We start from the raw sequence: 19,041 nt of genomic DNA, 5'->3' as shown, positions 1-19,041 counted from the left end.
TGGTCTAAATTATTTTCTTTTAACACTCTTAAGCTCCTATTTTACCCCTTAAGGACCCTTGTCCCTGTTCCACACTACTTTCCTGTTACTCCCTTCCCCACTCCAACCCTGTTCTCTGCTTCCTATGTGTCTTTACTGCATTCATCAACTATTTCCCTCTGGCCTCTTCAGAGCGCAACAATAAACTGCCCATATGTCTGCAAAAAGTTGGCCAGTTCAGGGGCTTCCCTGGTGGCGCAGTGGTTGAGAGTCCGCCTGCCGCTGCAGGGGACGCGGGTTCGTGCCCCGGTCCGGGAGGATCCCACGTGCCACGGAGCGGCTGGGCCCGTGAGCCATGGCCGCTGAGCCTGCGCGTCCGGAGCCTGTGCCCCGCAATGGGAGAGGCCGCAGCGGTGAGAGGCCCGCGTACCAACAACAACAACAAAAAAAAGTTGGCCAGTGTACAGTGGGCCCTCTGTATCGGCAGATTCTGCATCTGTAGATCCCAACCAATCATGGATCAAAAATATTTAGGGGAAAAAAATTCTAGGAAGTTCCAAAACGCAAAACTTGAATTTGCTGCACACCATTTACATTGTATTTCTAACTATTTACATTACATCATGGTATTATAGGTAATTATAGTATTATATTTAGTATTGTAAGTAATCTAGAAATGATTTAAAGTATATGAGATTGTGTATAGGTTATATGCAACATTACACCATTTTATATAAGGGACTTGAGCATCCCCAGATTTTGGTATCTGTCAGGGTCCTAGAACCAATCCCCCTCAGATACCAAGGGACTATAATTTGCTCCACCCCCAAAGCTATAATTATTCATCAAAACATAGACATGATCTCAAGGTAAAGACTATCACACAGAGGCTACTAAAAACAGTACATGGTGGTATTTTCAGGCCACAAGAACACCAAAGTTGGCCATTTTAGATAAACTATGCTAACTGCTATGGTCTAAGAATTGAAACTAAGAATATTCAAGATAAAAATTAGGGGGAAATGCAGAATTCAATAAATGGTATCTGAGTGTGTGTGTGTGTATATACACACACACACACAAGTATATGTATAACTAAATCACTTAACTGTATACCTGAAACTAATATAGCACTAAATCAACTATACTTCAATAAAAAAATAAATTAAAAAAACATTATAAATATAAGTGAAAAATAAATAAATTAATAAATGGTGCCTCACAGCCATCTAAAAACAAAAATTGGGGACCAATCTCATTCTATACACAAAAACATTAACAGATCAAAATCTAAATGTAAAAATTACATATGCAACTGTCAAAACCTATATAAGACAAAAAACTCAACAGTCCCCAAAAAAGTATGAGTAACCGAAAAAAATAAGGGCAGGAGTAAAATAATAAACCATAAACATGAAAAACTGTTTTAAGAAAAGCATACTGAAAAAGACTTAGACCACTTAAACTGTTAGATTGGTGTAGATTATATCAATATAAGAATTGATTCAGACAACAGTCAATGTATGCCAAAGCACTGGGCGAAAGCTTGGTGGGAGGGAAACAGGGTTTACACGGTTTCAAAGTACTATCCAACAGACTACTCACTGATTAAAAGAGGAAATAAACGTACCTTTACTATAGAAACATGGGTCACCACTTAAACCAAGTAATCTGACATCATATGCTCCCTGATTCCACAAAATAAGAAACATACATTCCCCTATGCAATATTCTTGGTAAAATATTTGACTTGAACCTATACAACAGGGAAACAATCAGGCAATTTCAAGATTGTGGACACTATACAACACACCTGGTTGGGACTCCTCCAAAAAAAGAGCAGGAGGCCATTTCTAGATTAAGAAAGCAACGTTGTGGGGAAGAGACTTTTTTTGTAAAAACGAGAATTTTAATGTGGACTGTATACGAGATAATATTGAACTAATGTTTATTTTCATTGCTTTGATAGTATAGATTATCTTTATTCTTAGGCGATACAGCCATGAAATTGAAGTTCCCATGTGAAGTATCACGCTTGTAACTTTAATATCATTCAGGAGGGAAAAAAACATACAGAGAGCAAACATGGTAATTTAGACAGTTGCTACCAGAAACAAGAACAGGAGGGCTGAAACACAAGGACGGTGTATTTTACAAAAGTACATATTACCTGTTCAAGTTTTTTAAAAAGACCCTATTATAGCAAATGTTAAAATGATATATACCATGTCACACACTCTTGAGCAAGTTCCCAGAAAATATTTTTTCTGTCAGATTTGCTAATATAAGGATGATCATCCGGTGGAGTGGAGGAAGAAACTGGCACTTCCACTGCTATAACTAAGTAAAACCAGTACACGTTTCTGTAAGTTCATTTGAAAATTCTTAATTAAACCTAAGTGCCAAGCAATGGGTAGGTCAACAAATTTGTATTAAGCAACTGACAATGTTAAATAAATTTCAGGTTATCCTATTCTGGAACTGAAAAAGAAACTTTGACCATCTTTAAGTTTTGTAAATCCTTGTGACAAAAAACAAAAAAAAACAAACAAAAAACCCCCAGCCACTTAACAAAAAAATTGGAGAAAACTAAGTGGAAAATGTTTACAATATAAAGGTTCTGAAACGATATAATGATTCCATGTTGGTAAAAATATATTATAAAAATATAAAACATATATAGGGAGGGACTTCCCTGGCGGTCCCAGTGGTTAAGAGGGTGCAGGTTCGATCCCAGGTCAGGGAGCTAGATCCCACGTGCCTCGTGGCCAAAAAACCAAAACATAAAACAGAAGCAATGTTGTAACAAATTCAATATAGACTTTAAAAATGGTCCACACTTTAAAAAAAAATAAGTTAAAAAACCACATATACAGGGGTACAGGTACATCTGTAGCTAATGAGATATGAGAAAGGATCAAAACATCAAAATACTGAAAGTGGTTATCTTTGAGCACTACTGCTGTAAGTAAATATTTTCCTTCTCTCCATGTTTCCTTCCAAGTTTTCTTTAATAAGCATTTTATAATAAAAAAGGATTGTTCCTATCAAAGTATAAGTAATGCAACAGAAAATTTTAAAAATGAAGTCTTTAATATTCCCAGAACCTCAATGATGAAAAAACTAAATCATGTAGTTCAATGCCACCAAATTCTTCAGAGGATGTTAAAATTCCCTTGCAACCTCCTTACTCACCAATTACCAAACTTCATGAACTGCCACTAAAGTCACCGAATTCACAACCTGAAGACACTCAATTCTAAAATTTAATTGGCTCTTAACTAATTTCCTCCCTTAGCTCTTCTCTTTAACGCCCATTCATTAGCAATCAAATAATTTTTTTTTTTTTTTTTGGCTGCGTGCTGCGCGTGGGCTTTCTCTAGTTGCTGTGAGCAGGGGCTACTCTTCATTGTGGTGCGCGGGCTTCTCACTGCTGTGGCTTCTCTTGTTGCAGAGCACGGGCTCTAGGCACGTGGGCTTCAAGGCATGGGGGCTTCAGTAGTTGTGGCACACGGGCTCAGTAGTTGTGGCTCGTGGGCTCTAGAGCGCAGGCTCGGTAGTTGTGGCTCACGGGCTTAGTTGCTCCGCGGCATGTGGGATGTTCCCAGACCAGGGCTCGAACCCATGTCCCATGCATTGGCAGGCAGATTCCTAACCACTGTGCCACCAGAGAAGTCCCCTCGAATTATTTTTTATTTGACTGAAAACATCTTATGCAAACTGTTCCCTATCCTATCTTCCATAAAAATAAATGGTGCATTATAACCAATACAACTTAACCTGTCAATATCCCTCTGAACACAGCAGTCCAAGTTTGGTTGCTCTTGCAAGAGTGGAACACAGATGCAGATGCTATCACGTCTGCTAACTTTGGCATTGTCAACACATGCAGAATTCACTGTTAAGTGTACGGCTTTGCATTTCAGATACTATTTAATCCTCTTGTATCTAGTTCACAATCCCTGGGGTTCCAGCCTGAAGAAAATTTCAAATTTTGATTTTGTTGTGTAAAATACTAACAATCTCTCCCAATTATATACCCTTCACTGATTTGTTCAACATACTGTAAGCAGCCTCACCCATCCTTTTAGAAAGTTCAGTAAGGGCAACACAATTTTCCTTCAACAGTGAAAATTTTTCTTCATGCTATATATTAGTTTTGAAAGTGATAATTAGTAAGATCAATCTCAACTGAGAAATCCTTCTGCATATGTCTGTACACTGAAAAGCTCCACCCTGGTTTACTGCTGAACAGGACCCAAGTTAATAACTTAAATTGTAAATGTTTAGATACACCTATTTTTTTAAAAAAATTTTTTAACTGAAAAGGTAGATACAAAGATACCTGTTCCCACAGTCATGCCACACCCACCATGACCAAACTATGTTTAATGACTAACCTTGAGATGAGAACTTCCTAAATAACATAATACAAAAAAATCCCCGTACTAAAATATACCATAAATAAAAAGCAAAAAACTGATAAAATGTATGCAATACATATTTGTCCACAATTCAAGTTCTTAATACTGAATATAAAAATATAAAAATAAACACATCCTAATGGTTAATAGCTCAGAGGCTTTGGAGTCAGACCTGTTTCAATTTCAAACTCAACCACTTCTGGTGTGCATTTCCCTCTGGAAAGCCAACCCCTTCAAACACCAGATTCTTCTATCATAAAATGAGTACTGTTGATAGTACCTGTCTCACAGGATAGGTATGAATGAGGTGTAAGTGAAGTAAGGTATAGAAAACAATGAACATAGTGCCTGGCACACAGCAAGCATAGCTGCAGCAGCTGCTCCTACTACCACATCATTTACTATTATTGGTACATACCAACAAAAAATGGGACAATGACAGAAGGACACAAAAGATGATTAACAAATAATTCTAAAGGTCTATGGAGATTAGCAAAAAAAAATCAGTATCACCATAAAGGAGACAAAAATTAAACCAAACATTCTACCTACCAAACAAGTAAAAACATTTTAAATTGAAATGATCACTTCCATACATTATTTCTGACAGTATGAACTGGTAACCATATTTTCAGAAAACAAATGGACTATTTTATCAAAAACCTTAAAATTGTGCATGTTCTTTAAAAACAAAACAAAATACCCCCAAAACAAAACCTGTGCACGTTCTTTTGACTCAGTAATCTCACTCTGAGAACTCATCTGAAGGAATCAAGGATGTGGACATGTTAACAGTGAAAAATGAGAAAACAGGTTCATAATACTAAGAAACTGACTAAATGAATTTCAGTACATCAGTCTAACTGGATACAAGCAGCAACATTTGAAAATAACTTATTGACACCAAGAGATGTTTAAGATGTTAAGGAGCATACACAATATACAAGTTATCTAGAAGATTATACACTGAAGTGTTAGACATCTCAGGATGTGGCAAGATTGTGAGGTTTTAAAATACTCTTTTTTTCAGTCTTTAATACCGTATTAGTTTCATAATTCTTTCATTCTGTAAAGACAGCTTCATCCACCCTGGAATTTAATGACTACAATATATGGCTTGGCCGAAAGTCAGCAAAGCTTTTCTATAAACCCCGTAACAGAAGTTAGAAAGTTGTGTGCTTCCCTTCCTCAAGAGCAATTCAGAACTATATAAAATCAAGGAAATGGGCATCTCTAGGACAACAAAACTTTCACTGGATATTGCATTCCATAATTTGGGGTCTCTCATTCATTGGCAGTCCTAACAGACATAGATACTGGGTATAATTCCCTGTGCTATACAGTAAATCCTTGTTTTATTTTATGTATAGTAGTTTCTATCTGTTAATCTCATACTCCTAACTTAACCCCTTCCCCATCATTAAATGTTAAGTCACCTCTATTCTGAGTGTTACATCACACTTAAGAGGTGGGGGGGGGGGGAAGACAGCATTTTAGAACCCAACATACTCTTAACTAGGGCAGCTTCTATACAGTAAAACTCCCCATCAACAAACATCTATTCACTCTGGGAACATTTGAAAAAGAATTTCCTGAATCTACGAGTATCAAACAAGCATTAGGAATATGTAAGAGAATGCTTTTCATAGGAAAAGAATTAAGATTAACATTTCAAAATTACTTCAATAAGGTCAATAAATCTTGACTGTTTTCAGCAAAAAACACTGAAAGAAAAAGCAAACATGGCAATCTAAGTGAAAAATAGAAATTCATTATTCTGTTTTACTTGCTTAAGTGGCATTACCATTTATCCAGCCTGCCTGTTGGAAATTACTTGATTTTTGATTCTATTTGTAATTTAGGAAGAGTCATTATTCAAATTTTGTATATATAATGGTCATTTTAAATACTGCATTATTTCAAATTTATGTAAAACATGGCTACTCTATGACCCTCAACTCTGCTCCCCAAACATCATAAACACTCTTGCCAGAAACTTTACCGAAATTTCCAACTCCCAAGCAAGCAATAAAAAGGAGTGAAAGGATAGGGCATGAAATTCTGTATTTCTAAGAAGCTTCCAGACGATGATGATGATGATGATGATGATGATGATGATATGCTGTTGCTGTAGCACAGACCATATTCTGAATAGCAAGGGTCAACAATATTTATTCGTAAGACTTCATTTCTTTATGATCTTGTAGAAAGCTTCAGTTTTATCAGTAAACTCAAACTGAGCATTGAGTTATAACAAATACACTTTTAAAAGTCTCCCCAGGAAACACGTTCGGAAAAAAATCAAGATTTTTCAGGTTTTACAAAGATAATACCGTGGTTTTGCTATGTAACACCCAGTGGGATCTGGGCAAGCATTCAGCTATCAAATAAACTACATTAATATTTCTGCATTAATACATATGCATAGTCACTCAATGTAACAGATTATAATCTCATGTCAATTGAAGTCAGGTTTTGTCATCAAATGAGTCTGTCAAACTGATGAAAAATCTTTGTTGTCATAGATTTCTGAACTGCAAACAAAAGACTTCACGAGTACAGCAAAATAATTTTTTATAAGAAAATAAATTTTAATAAGGAAACCCGACTTAAAGTTATTATATCATTCTCTATCACTCAGATCCAAGCAGCTAAAATTTAGAATTATTCCTAGTTTCAGAATTTAATAGTAAAATGTATATGAAATATAGTGGAATCCCATCTTTTGCTATCCTGAAAACTCAATTTTATCACACGAGGATAATCATACCAAGATTCTCATTCAAAAAATTTTTTTACACTTATCTCTAATAAACAGAACTTCCCAAATTCTAGGAAGAACTAAGCAAAACATAACATGTAAGCAAAAAACAATCATCCACATTACCATTCCCACAGAAATAAAACACAACTGGAGAATGCCTTCTTAAAATATCTATTACATGTTTTTGTGTGATAATGACTGGTTATTTTTAAAGCCCTTATCTTTAAAGAGACACTGAAATAGCTAAGATGAAATATATCAAATATTTATTTACTTCAAAACCACAGGAGGGGAAGGGACTGGATGCAGGTATAGATGAAACAACATCACCCAAGAATTGCTAAAGCTGGACAAGTTCATGGAGACTGATTATACTATTCTTTTTTGCATGTTTGAATTTTTTTCACAATAAAATTAAGATAGCACTGAATATATGCATATATACACATATATACATATCTGAGAAAAAGAATTACACGTGAATCTCAAAGTATACACAGAAATATAATCAACCTGGTAGCACCTCGATAAATATTCTTACTCTTCAATTTATACTTATCAAACACCAAGAACACTTAAATTTCAGGGTCAAACCCTGAAACACAAGCAAAAGATTCAAGTAATTCACAAAACTAGAAGTTAATTATTAGTGGTCACTTACATTGCCAATAAGTAGATAAACTGTTTTCACCTTCCTGGAGAGCAACCTAGATTGAAAGTTTTTAAAACATTCATGCTCTTGAATAATTGTACTTCTGGGGCATAATTCTAAGAAAATAACTAAGGGTATTAACAAAATCTTAGTTGTAAGACTGTTCAACTGTTTATAAAAACTGTTTGTAAAAGGGAAAATTGGGGGAAAACCTAAGGGCCCAACAATAGAGTACTGGTTAAGTAAAATATTGTACAAGTATGCAATGTAATACTACGTAGTCATGAAAATTTTTAGGAGAGCTGTTTTCTAATAACATTTTATGTTATGTTTGTGTTGAAGAAAAAAATTATTACTTAAATGTACGTGCCATATGTAGGACATTACTTTTCAAACGCCTACATATGCAAAAAAAGTCTAAAAGGAGACATCAAAACCTTTTATTTTGGATGGTTAAGTATGTCTTTTTTGAGGGGTCTGCATTACATTTTCTAAAGGTTATGTGAGCATGTACTGCTTAATTCGGATTAAACCTAAAATAAAGATGGGGGTATCTTCTCTTAAAAATCCACATCAATCTTAAGTCATTTGATTAGTCTTCCTCTTTAATTTCAGTAAAACTATATCTTAAGCAGCACAAATAACTGTAATTCCAACATAAGAAGCCAACAAAATTTCAAGGACAAGGGAAAATTTTTCTTTAGAAAGCACTTCGCTACCTCAATTTTAGCCATAAAGTTTTTTAAAGTTATCACAAAACCACTTAGGTGAAGATGACTATATAAAGGATTAATATAAGGAATTATAGCACACTATGAATGGTTACATCATTTTCAGAATACAGAATTTTAATTAGAAGGCTAAGGGAAGATATTCATTTAACATGTATTCTACTAAACTATTCCTAAATGTCATTCCAGCCTAGTTAGAAAAGCCTAAGACTGGTTCAATGAACTTCAGGGAGTTATATTAGTTCTGAAATCAACTCAAAAGCTGTAGGTTAATCTAAATAAGAAGCAGGAAGAATATTTCAGACTGGTGAAATTGGAATCAGATTAGGTAGGAAGAAAAACTCAGATGTCCTTTAATCTGCTATGGCTACCTCTTAAAGATAGCGAGGCATTCCCACTGGAGAATAAATTTTTAAAAAGTGATAAAGTTCTTCCAAATTTTGATTACAGCTCCATCACAGACAACACAGCAGCCTATGCCCTCAAATGCTAACATGACTCATTCATTCCATCACAGCCAAACCTATTTTAAGGCTGTTTTTACAACTTAACTATAAAAACTGCTTACTAAACTACTACACAGGCCATAGTTATGCTATTTATACCCAGACACAAAATCCGAAGAGTTGATGTATCCCTACAACAAGGAGTTTTAAGTTTAATTAGAAGCAAAATAATGCTGTGTTGCTCATTAAGCCCTTGAGCACACAAAGCAAAAGTTTTCTAACCCTCCTAAATCCCTCGCCCTTGTCCAGAAGTAATCGATCAATGTTGTTTCGCGTCTAACTTTCCAAATATTTCTCTGTATCTTTACGTAGTAGAAAATAAACTTCTATAACATGAGAGTTGATGAAAAGAGCTAAAGAGTATTTAGAAGGCTAAGTGAGAGAAAACAGCACTGAGGCAGTGGCTTTTGAGTAAGAACCTAAACGAACTGAGGAACCCAACCGTCTCAATGTCTAGGGGAAGAAAATTCCAAGGAAAGGCTTTGAGGTGGGAACATCTATTATGTTCAAGTCTCAGTAAGGAGGCCAGTGTGGCTGCAGCAGAGTAGTATACCATTAACAAGGGAGGAGGGGCACAACAGATCAGGTAGGGCACCTTGTAAATCACAGTGAAATTTTGACTTCAACACTGAAATAGCCAGCTATTAAGTGAATTTCAAGAAGGAAACTACTCAAGCAATACATTTTTCAAGCATTACATTTCAATGGGATCAATCTAGTTACACATTGGTGTAGAGGGGCAAAAGAAACATAAACCTATTGCAATAATGCGCAAGGCAAATGATGGCTTGAAATTGGATCAGGCCATAGCAGAATGGGTGGAGAATTCCTGTTATATTTTAAAGGCAGAGATGACAGCATTTTCTACAATGCCAAAGGTGAGGTATGAGAGGAAAAAAAGTCAAGGATGGCTAACCATCCTAACTGACATGAAAACTGGAGTTTCATTAACTGAAATGGGCAACACTGCAGAAGAAACTGGTTTGAGGGAAGAACAGCAGGAGCCCAGTTTCATACTTTTAAATTGATATACTTAACATTCAAGGGAGTTGTCAGGTAGGTAACTGGACAGATGACAGTATGTCATTCAAAAGAGAAGTCCGGGATGGTGATATATGCATGGGAATCATCAGTTTACAGATAGTATATAAAATCATGGAACTGATTAAATGACCCAGGAAGTGTGAATAGAAAAGTGTAAGAGCTGAACCACAGAGCACTCCAGCTGAGTGGGAGAAGGAATAGCCAGAAAGAAAATAAAAACCTGGAAGTTAAGTTAAAAAATGTTTTAAGGAAGAAAGTGGCTCGACTGGTTAAATCACACCAACAGGTCAAATGTAATTGATTAAGGACTGAAAAAGAACCACTGGATTTAGTAACATCCCTCTGGGTTACATATTTTTTAAAACCATAAATAATACAATTATTTATTTTTTCTCCCAACTGAAACTCACTTTTAAACATGTTTACTTCCCTAAAGAATGCTGTCACATCCAAAGAGTCCATAAAATTATACTACAAAGCTATATCTACCTAAACAATTACCTTGGATATTTCATGCTATTTAAACTGTTGTGAATTGAACAACAAAATATTTAACAATGACCTTTAGCTTAAAACTTGCCAAAAATAGAAATCCAGAGCAGTTTATTTTTTCTTTTTTGGCACTTTAACCAAATTAAAGATTTGTTTTCCTAGAATACTTCACATGTCAAGTAAAGCACAGTCCGTCTAGTATGACTAAGAGTTGAAATCTGCAGGCTTAACTGCCTGGGTTGAATCCATGCCTCACCATCTATTAAGTGTGTCTAACTTTGGGCAAATTATTTAAATTCTGTGCTTCAACAGTCTCATCTCCAAAACGTGAAAGACAATAATATTTACATAAGGTTACAATGATGATTAAGTTAACACAAGAACTTTTACAGTGGTGGACACATGGTAAAGTGTCCAGATTATTACTTCCAAAAGGAAGAAATTCAAGTTTTTCTACTTCATTTTTCCTTTCAAACAGGAAAGCTATTATGTCAAGTCTGACCCAACAGGGGTGTTGCAGAAATAACTAGTAACTTCCTAAAGCCTAACTAACCTATCCTCTTCAAACTCATTACATTTGCTCATTAATACACGCATCTGGGAAAAACCAGGGCAAGTGCCCTCAGGCCTGCGATTACTACTTTCTTCAAGAGGTGAACAGATAGTGGCCTACTATAACAGGTCTTCTAACCTATTTAGTCCTATTAGCACTTAGTCCTCATTACTAACATTCCCCACACAACAGCCTGAAGGAAATTCCAAGAAAGTAATCAGATCTCTCCAAAGTCCTTCAACAGATTCCTATTGTGCCCAAGACAATCTAGATCTTAAACATGGACCTTTTAAGGACCTGTACATTATGCTTGATACTTGCCTACTTTTCCAACTTCATCTGCTACTCTATGCATTCTTGGTGACTATTCTCCAGTAGTATTTCTTGCTCTGAGGCCAAGACTTCCCCCCCAATACCTGTGCTTTCAGGTAAGATAATCTACTTCCAGACCTCAATTTCAACATCAGTTCCTTTAAGGTCTCTTCGCTAGCAGCACCCTCCCACCTCCATATTCTAAATTTGGTTCCCTTAAATATCATCTCACTCTGTTCTTTTCCTTCAAGGATCTAAACTGTGAAAGTGCTATTCACTTTATTTCTTCCCTCAATGGTCTATAATAATATTCAAGAGGGCAGGAGACAGTATGTTTTGCTCATCTGTATGTGCCCAAGTCTAATGGTGATTTTCAGAATAAGCACTCAAATGTTTAATGAACAAACATCTCTAACTTGAAACCTGGGAGTCATGCCAAATCCCTCACTCTTCCTATCACAGCCACCACCAAATCCTCCTAAATTTACCCCCTTCTAATCCCAATACCATTGCTTTTGGCCAGGCCAGGTCATTATTCTTCCTATTTTAGTATCTTCCTTATTTATCACCTACTCCAATCTTATTCTCCTCTATGCCATTTCCACACTGCTATCAGATGACATTTCTAAAAATGAAAATCTGATGTCACTCCCCAGTTTAGAATCTTTCAATAGTTCACCACTGGTTTCTGGATAAAATACAAACTTCTTAGCATGGTATTAAAACTTTTATAATCTGGCCTTACCTCTCTAAGATTCAGTTCAGCTCCCTTTCTCTTAAAAGCATTTCCTGACCTCTTAAAAAAGTCAATTAGGTACCCACCTTCGCATGGCTCTAGCCTGTGCCCACCTCTATCACATGGTGACATTATCTCATCCATCTGTCTCCCTCACAAGGCTATGAGTCCCTGAAGAACTATTATACCTTTTTGCATCCCCAAAACCAGAAGAACATGACCCATAAAATAATGGATTTGTAAAATTAAGAAATAAATTAAGCTGAACCTATAGTGAACAACAGCCACACAATGACAGTAACAGAAACACAGAGGTAGAAACAGCTTTCATACCAAAGAGGGTATCAGTAAAACTTGGACCTATAAAAGAAAATTTTCCATTCCTCTTCCAGATAACCTCAGGACATTTTACTTAACTTTTTCCCATTGTTTTTCTTTGAGGTTGCCTTCAGTGTTCACTTTAGATTTTACTCTCTCAGAATGAGCAAGGGAAGGAGTCAAGAATGTGATTTACCCTAGTACCCACAGAACTAAATATACCTTTAAAAATCACTCTACTTTTCCTCCCTGCCCCATCCCAGCTCAAAATCTATTAAAGCAACTCTAAAGTGAGTTATCAAAATACTCCACTGTTGTCAGTAAAATACTACAGGTTGCTAATATTCTCAACTCCTTGGCTATCCACATCCTTATTAATCTCTGCATTTTTCTTGTGAATAGACCAGATTCATTCTTTCTTATTACCCTTGGGAACACAGTGGATTCCCCAATACCTAGCTGGGCCACAAGTCATCACTGAAAAAGAGGTCACTCCCAGATCTTTCCAGATTTGGACACAGAGATTATACAGATTTTCCTGCTTTCTGAGGTTAAAAAGTCTATTTATCTTTTTATTTTTAAAAAAACCTTCCAGTGAGATAGCATTTCAGTATCACAGCATGCTTCTTGTGGTCTGATTCATGTTAACTTTTAATGATAAAAAACAGTCTAAACAGAATACAATCCAAAATTGTTGTCACAGACCCAAGGAAGATTACTCTAAATGACAGAAAATTTTTCTGATTTGCAATTATCTAAGAAAAAGTACCACCTAATATGTCTGTCTTGTTGCTAATCATTAAAACAAGTCGTCTTCATTCTAAAGTATATGCGAACTTCAGCTGCTCTTTCCATATATGAAATACTCTCAGCAAGCCCCAGTTTGACGCTCATAATTCCATTAGTTTACAAAACCCTGAAGTGGTCTCCCTTAGGAACATCTCTTGAGATACGCACAAAAGCCTTATCCCAAACATTTCCAGGTAGAAGTTATCACCTACACCACATCAACTAAACTTAAACCAGTGTATTTCCTAGTCTTTCCAAGGAAACCAAGTGGACCTCACACCTCTTACCATCACCCAGGAAGGGTGTGCATCTGTTCCGAAGGCCCCCCTGGCTCCAGGTCATCCTGGCTGCTGCTGCTCCAGGCTGGGCATCCATGTTGCTGCAGCTTGTGGTTTGTGAGGGGTAGTGTACAGGAAAAGCAGGATGGGATTTCAAGGGAAACAGGAGGGAGATGGCTTTCTGGGAAAATGCCATCACCAACTTAGGTGTTAAGTAGTACCACACACATTTTATTGCAGCACAGTTTAAAAATTTAACAAATGAAAGATTAAAAATAAAAAAAACAAAAATAAAAAAATTAAAAATACAGACGACGTCCAGAGATGCTCTAAAACAGTTAAGTTAAAGATCAGGAAAAATAAGGTCACAGACTTAACAGCCAGTAAAATTCTTTCGAGCGTGGGGAAGGGGATGAGGGTGGGGAGGGGGGGAGGGGGGGGTTGGGAGAGAAAAGGTTTATGTGATCAATCCACTTAAAAATGCTAATGCCTTCACTTTCTCTCCCAAGATGCAAAACTCCAAAGTCAATCAGGAGGCCGGAGAAATTCTTATGAACATTCAGAAAAACTCGATTTTAATCCGGTTAAAAATCATCAGTGTCATTATCATCATCATCATCACCATCATTAAGTATAATAATAAATAATAATAGTAACTAGTAACAACAATAAAAAGGAAATCAGCGGAAAGTCAGGAAAAATGTAAAAACAAAAATGGAATAACTTACTGTAGCTGAAGATCAAAAAAATCTCACTGTAAAAAAACAAAAATAAAAATAGCCCAGATTAGAAAAACGGGAGGTGCAAAAATGTCAAGTCAATAAAGTTCATTTCTTTTCTCTTTCCAAAAGCAGTTTCCACAAAAACCGCAAGGGTAAAGTTCTCAGTAGCAGACAAGCAAAGCCCTTTCCACATCATCAAACAAACTTAAAAATACACGAGGAAGTTGAGAGGTCAGTTTATGAGAGGCTAAAAGGCTCCTCCTCCTCCTACCCAACTGCTGCAGAAAAAATAGAAATAGAAATTTAAAAATTACATCTTAAATCCAAGTCCCGTTTTTGGAAACAATTAAAAAAAAAACACCTGTAAATCTGCTGTAGTGCACACCAAGTTGCATCATTATGTTTAAAATGTCTTTATAAAATCAGTTTTGGAATGGGAATGTGTGTGTTCTGGAAGGGTGGGGAAGGGAGGTTAAAAATCAAAGCTGAGCTCCAGTGAGTAGGGATGGGGTTCGCCTTGCTGCCCTGTGAAAGGAGAAGGGACAGATTGAGTCAGAGTTCCTCAGAAATGTTGTGCCCTAAACCCCCAAGACAGAAACATCTGTCCATTGCATCTAACACATTTTGGTAAAGCGTACATCCCACTGGGATGGGGACAGCTTCTATAGAATCATCGCCTCTACCAGTGACTGTCCTCACAATTCTTCAATGTCAGCAGGTGCCTAAAGTTGACTAAATATGCACCTGTATTCCCTTAAGGGTCTCAAAAAAAGGTCCACATTCCAACATTCAATTTGATAATCAGCAGTTTGGGCAAAGAAAATATAGAAAAACCATGTCAGCAGAGATGAAGAAGTGAGCAAATGTCAAACATCAAGATTATGAAGCAGATTAGTGGGTTTTAAGTCCATGTAGCTTTTACTATGATACAAATTGAAGGGGAATGGTCTACCCTGAAGATACATACTAGAAATGACATCTAGTTTCAGAACCAGTGAGTGGTCAAACCAAAAGACCTGACAGAACCTATCAGGGGGAAAGATGATTTAAATAAGGAGCACATTAACACTCTCAATAACAGAATGAAAAAAAAATCAAATGAAGGAAAGAAGATTATTATGGCTACTGAATATTTAATGTCATAAAACAGATGAAAAGTAAATTATGGTCCTTAAAGAATTTATTTCTGTGGTCCCACTGTTTATAAACGAGAACATACAGCTAATTCCAAGATAGGAATTCTACGAATCTGATACATAATACCACGACAGACTGGGTGTTTCATCAGCTACAACAAGATTTGCAATTAGATTGCAGGTCTTTGAGCAGGTAAGAATGATCATACTTGCGTTTCAATATCCAATCATGAGATTTTATTCTCCTTTTCAAATGTCAGTAAACTAAAAAATTTTAAGCTGAGCTTTTAGAAAGTGTTGCTTGAGTCAATTACGTATGAATGATGACAGCAACAGGTACTGTAACTCTAAAATTATAACTGTAAATTTTTAAGTAGTAGCAGACCAGTTTAGGTACGACATGTAAGTTACTTTTATGCTTAGACTGATGTGTTAAATTGTACAAAATGTTAAACTAAATGTACATAGAAAACGTACACTATTTCAATGTTACCTCCTCTGAGTAACTGTTAGGGATGTTCAGTTATAGTGAAACATTCAATTTTCGTCTTTGGAGTCACAGCCTGAACCTGGTACTCAAAAATTTCAGGGTATGTTATGTAACCGTGGCTCATCTACAAACAAATCCTTTGCAACAGTGTTACAAGACATAAGCTTAAAAAGCAGCAACTGGGCTTCCCTGGTGGCGCAGTGGTTGAGAGTCCGCCTGCCAATGCAGGGGACACGGGTTTGAGCCCCGGTCCGGGAGGATCCCACATGACGCGGAGCGGCTGGGCCCGTGAGCCATGGCCGCTGAGCCTGCGCGTCCGGAGCCTATTGCTCCGCAACGGGAGAGGCCACAACAGTGAGAGGCCCGCGTACCGCAAAAGAAAGGAAAAAAAAAAAAAAAAAAAAAGCAGCAGCTAATGTGAAAACATTTACATCTTTCAAAATCAAGAAGCTGCCTCCCAAGATGTTAAGTTGATGAGCTACCACTCATAAAAATGACCAACTAACTTTAGCACCTAACTGTAATCTTTGCAATTAGCAGTATACCTAGTTTATACTTTGTCAAATCCCTGGGAGATTTGGATCCTTCTTCTAAAGGGGTATTCTCAAAGTAAGGGCTGCCAACCAGCATCACGTGGCACTTATTAGAAATGCAAATTAGCAGGGCCTACCCCAGGCTTACTTAATTAGAAAGTGGTGGTGGAGAGCCCAGCAATCTGTTTTAACCAGCCCCCTGGTTGATTCTAATGTCTGCTCATGTTTAAGAACTACTGTGTAGAGTTTAATAAGGAATCTCTATCCTCTAGTTAAGATCGATATAAAATAAATACGAGAACATTATAACATATCATAGTAAATGCTATATTATACTATAAAACCCTATAGTAATCCTTTTCCCCTTTATAAACCCCAGATTTCCAATATCTAAGAGAACACATGCAGTTGTCACACCAAAGTCAGTTCTCTAGTAAATCTATTATGTACAAAACCTTAAACTTCCCTAATCCCAATGAGAACGAATCAGTACATATTAAGTATGACCACATAATGCTCCTCAAAGATAACAACTAATAAAATTACTTGAAGACAGATACTGTTAAGGCAGTTACCAGTAATAACTAATATACAAAAACTACTGTCAATAATAAAACTGTTTCTGTACACTTTTTAGCCTTCTGGCAACAAATGACTTGAGTTACAGAAAGCAGAAATTAGAACAGGTAAGATGCATAAGCCCCCTTATAAGTATAAAACTGCATTCCAGAAAGTTTAACTGATTTGCCTGTCAGGTAATAATGAACAGGGTGGGAAAAATCCAGTTCTCTTAACTCCTAGGCCAAGGTTCTTTCAACCGTCACATTCACCACTTAAATCTCACACATCCACCAGTTAATATAATCAATCTTTAAGATTAGAATTACTAGCTGTTTTGGAGTTTATTCCTTGCTTGTTTCTAACAGCAATTCCATCCAAAACAAGGTCCAACGCTATGTGAAACACTCTAGAGACCTAATCACAAATAATAAGGTGTGTTTACAAAGGAACAGCAAAACACCACCAGGCACTCCCGAGGCATAAGCATGGGAAACACAAAAAGGTCAGAAGATCTGTAACTTACTCAACCTTCTTAAATCCTTCCTCTCTCCAACGAACATGTAAACGTTACTAATGCCTATCTATTTGAAATCAAATCTAGAATTGTTTCAGGTATTAATTTTGCGGCCAAATCATTCCAGAGGAATATTAAATCAAAGGAAGTGTTACCTTGGTACATGCTGATCCTAAGGAATCCATATTTCTAACATCTCAAGGCAAGAGAAGTGCCCTTCAGTTAATTTCAATTCCCATCAATAGTTGTTCTTAAATACTAATTTCTTACATTTCTCGTTATTTGCCAACAATATATCTATTAGGTGTATGGTTTCCTAAATTAACCAGTCACTGCCCTTATCTCACTTCTAACAGTTCTGCACTTAACTTTAGTTTTAAAGTCCATGTAATAATATACTTAGGCTTTTTTTTTTTTAAAGACAATGCTTTTGATCCCTATTACAATATCTACATGGTGAGGGGTCAACAAATGCATAGCTATGTAGAATAAGAGTACTTTTAGTTTCTATCAAAAACGTTCCCTACGGCGTGAATTTACCCCACAGTATTGGTTTAAACTGTACTTAATAATATTACTTTTTGTGACAGTAACATATTATGAAAAATAAAACCAACTAAATCTTAGACAAGGATTAAAAAAAGCGATTTCTTGGAGAAGTGATTGTGATACCACTTATAAACCTACGTAATTTCTACAAACTTGGCAAAAAACTTTGGTAAAGTTTCAGGACCTAGTAAGTAGTAAGCACTGTTAATACTTGCTTAAAAAAAGCATATAGTTATGCATTTTTGCCTAAGTTGGGATGGTCTGGAAAATTAATGCCAAAATATCCTGAAAGTCAAACTTTATCATCTTAGGACGTTACATTAATAATAAACGCAATTCTCGTAATTTAACATTTTCCCAAGATAATTTAGGAATTTCCAGTTACCGCTAGTGTTGTTGTAATTAGGTTCTTGCAAAGATTCAAATATAGTAATTTTAATACCTACTATTCCAATAGGTAAAGCCACTTGACTTAAGCTGGTGGCCAAATTCCTTACTAGTTCTGCTACTGATTTAATATGACCCTGGCAATCAACACTCACGCCTCGGTTCCTGTCTGAGAAAGATAGTAATACCCACCTCAAGCAAGTTCCACTAACTTATATATTTCAAGTGATTTGTAACCTGCAGATAAAAAGCCACCTTTAATTATTAATGTTAATACGTAAATGAGATTACAATTTAAAAAAATAAAATTGAAAATAACTATTTCGAGGTCCATCATTTCTTCAGAAAGGAGTAAAATAAAATAAATCAGTAAAATATTAAATCTATTGTTATAATATTTACTATTCTTAAACCGTGAGGTGCCCTCCAGAATTTAGAAGCTTGCGGTACAATAAATATCTGCTTGATAACGCTTCCCCACCCCCCGCTCAATATTTAAATTTAACAGGAGGCATCGACACTACATTAACTTGAACTACATTAATGAGCATCTCGATCGTCCCTTTCGTCC

At 36.2% G+C, this 19,041-nt stretch overlaps 2 protein-coding genes across 9 annotated transcripts in view; one reads left to right on the top strand and one right to left on the bottom strand.

Moving 5' to 3' along the window:
• The window catches only part of HNRNPC (heterogeneous nuclear ribonucleoprotein C), a 47,350-nt gene that overhangs the window by 27,885 nt on the left and 424 nt on the right, over positions 1-19,041 (bottom strand). For 4 of the 8 annotated variants that reach the window (XM_082648963.1, XM_082648965.1, XM_082648958.1 and 1 more), the window contains exon 2: positions 14,307-14,332. The exons of 1 other annotated variant lie outside the window; for it this stretch is intronic. The gene's annotated coding sequence lies outside the window, so the exon portion shown is untranslated. Of the gene's footprint in view, positions 1-13,587; positions 13,728-14,306; positions 14,333-18,662; positions 18,708-19,041 lie in introns of those variants that run through there. 3 more of the 8 variants (XM_082648960.1, XM_082648961.1, XM_082648962.1) reach the window with 3 other exon arrangements.
• RPGRIP1 (RPGR interacting protein 1) overlaps positions 9,824-19,041 on the top strand; it is a gene marked incomplete at both ends in the record, with an annotated part of 93,519 nt that continues 84,301 nt past the window's right edge. The window contains one exon of the mRNA XM_082649391.1: positions 9,824-9,939. Within this exon, the coding sequence (XP_082505517.1) occupies positions 9,824-9,939 (116 nt within the window). The remainder of the gene's footprint in view (positions 9,940-19,041) is intronic.

Source organism: Grampus griseus, assembly GCF_964374135.1.
Source record: "Grampus griseus genome assembly, chromosome: 2".
NCBI lineage: Eukaryota > Metazoa > Chordata > Mammalia > Artiodactyla > Delphinidae > Grampus > Grampus griseus.
Note: the sequence above shows the minus strand (reverse complement) of the source record. Positions and strands in the feature narration are given on the sequence as shown.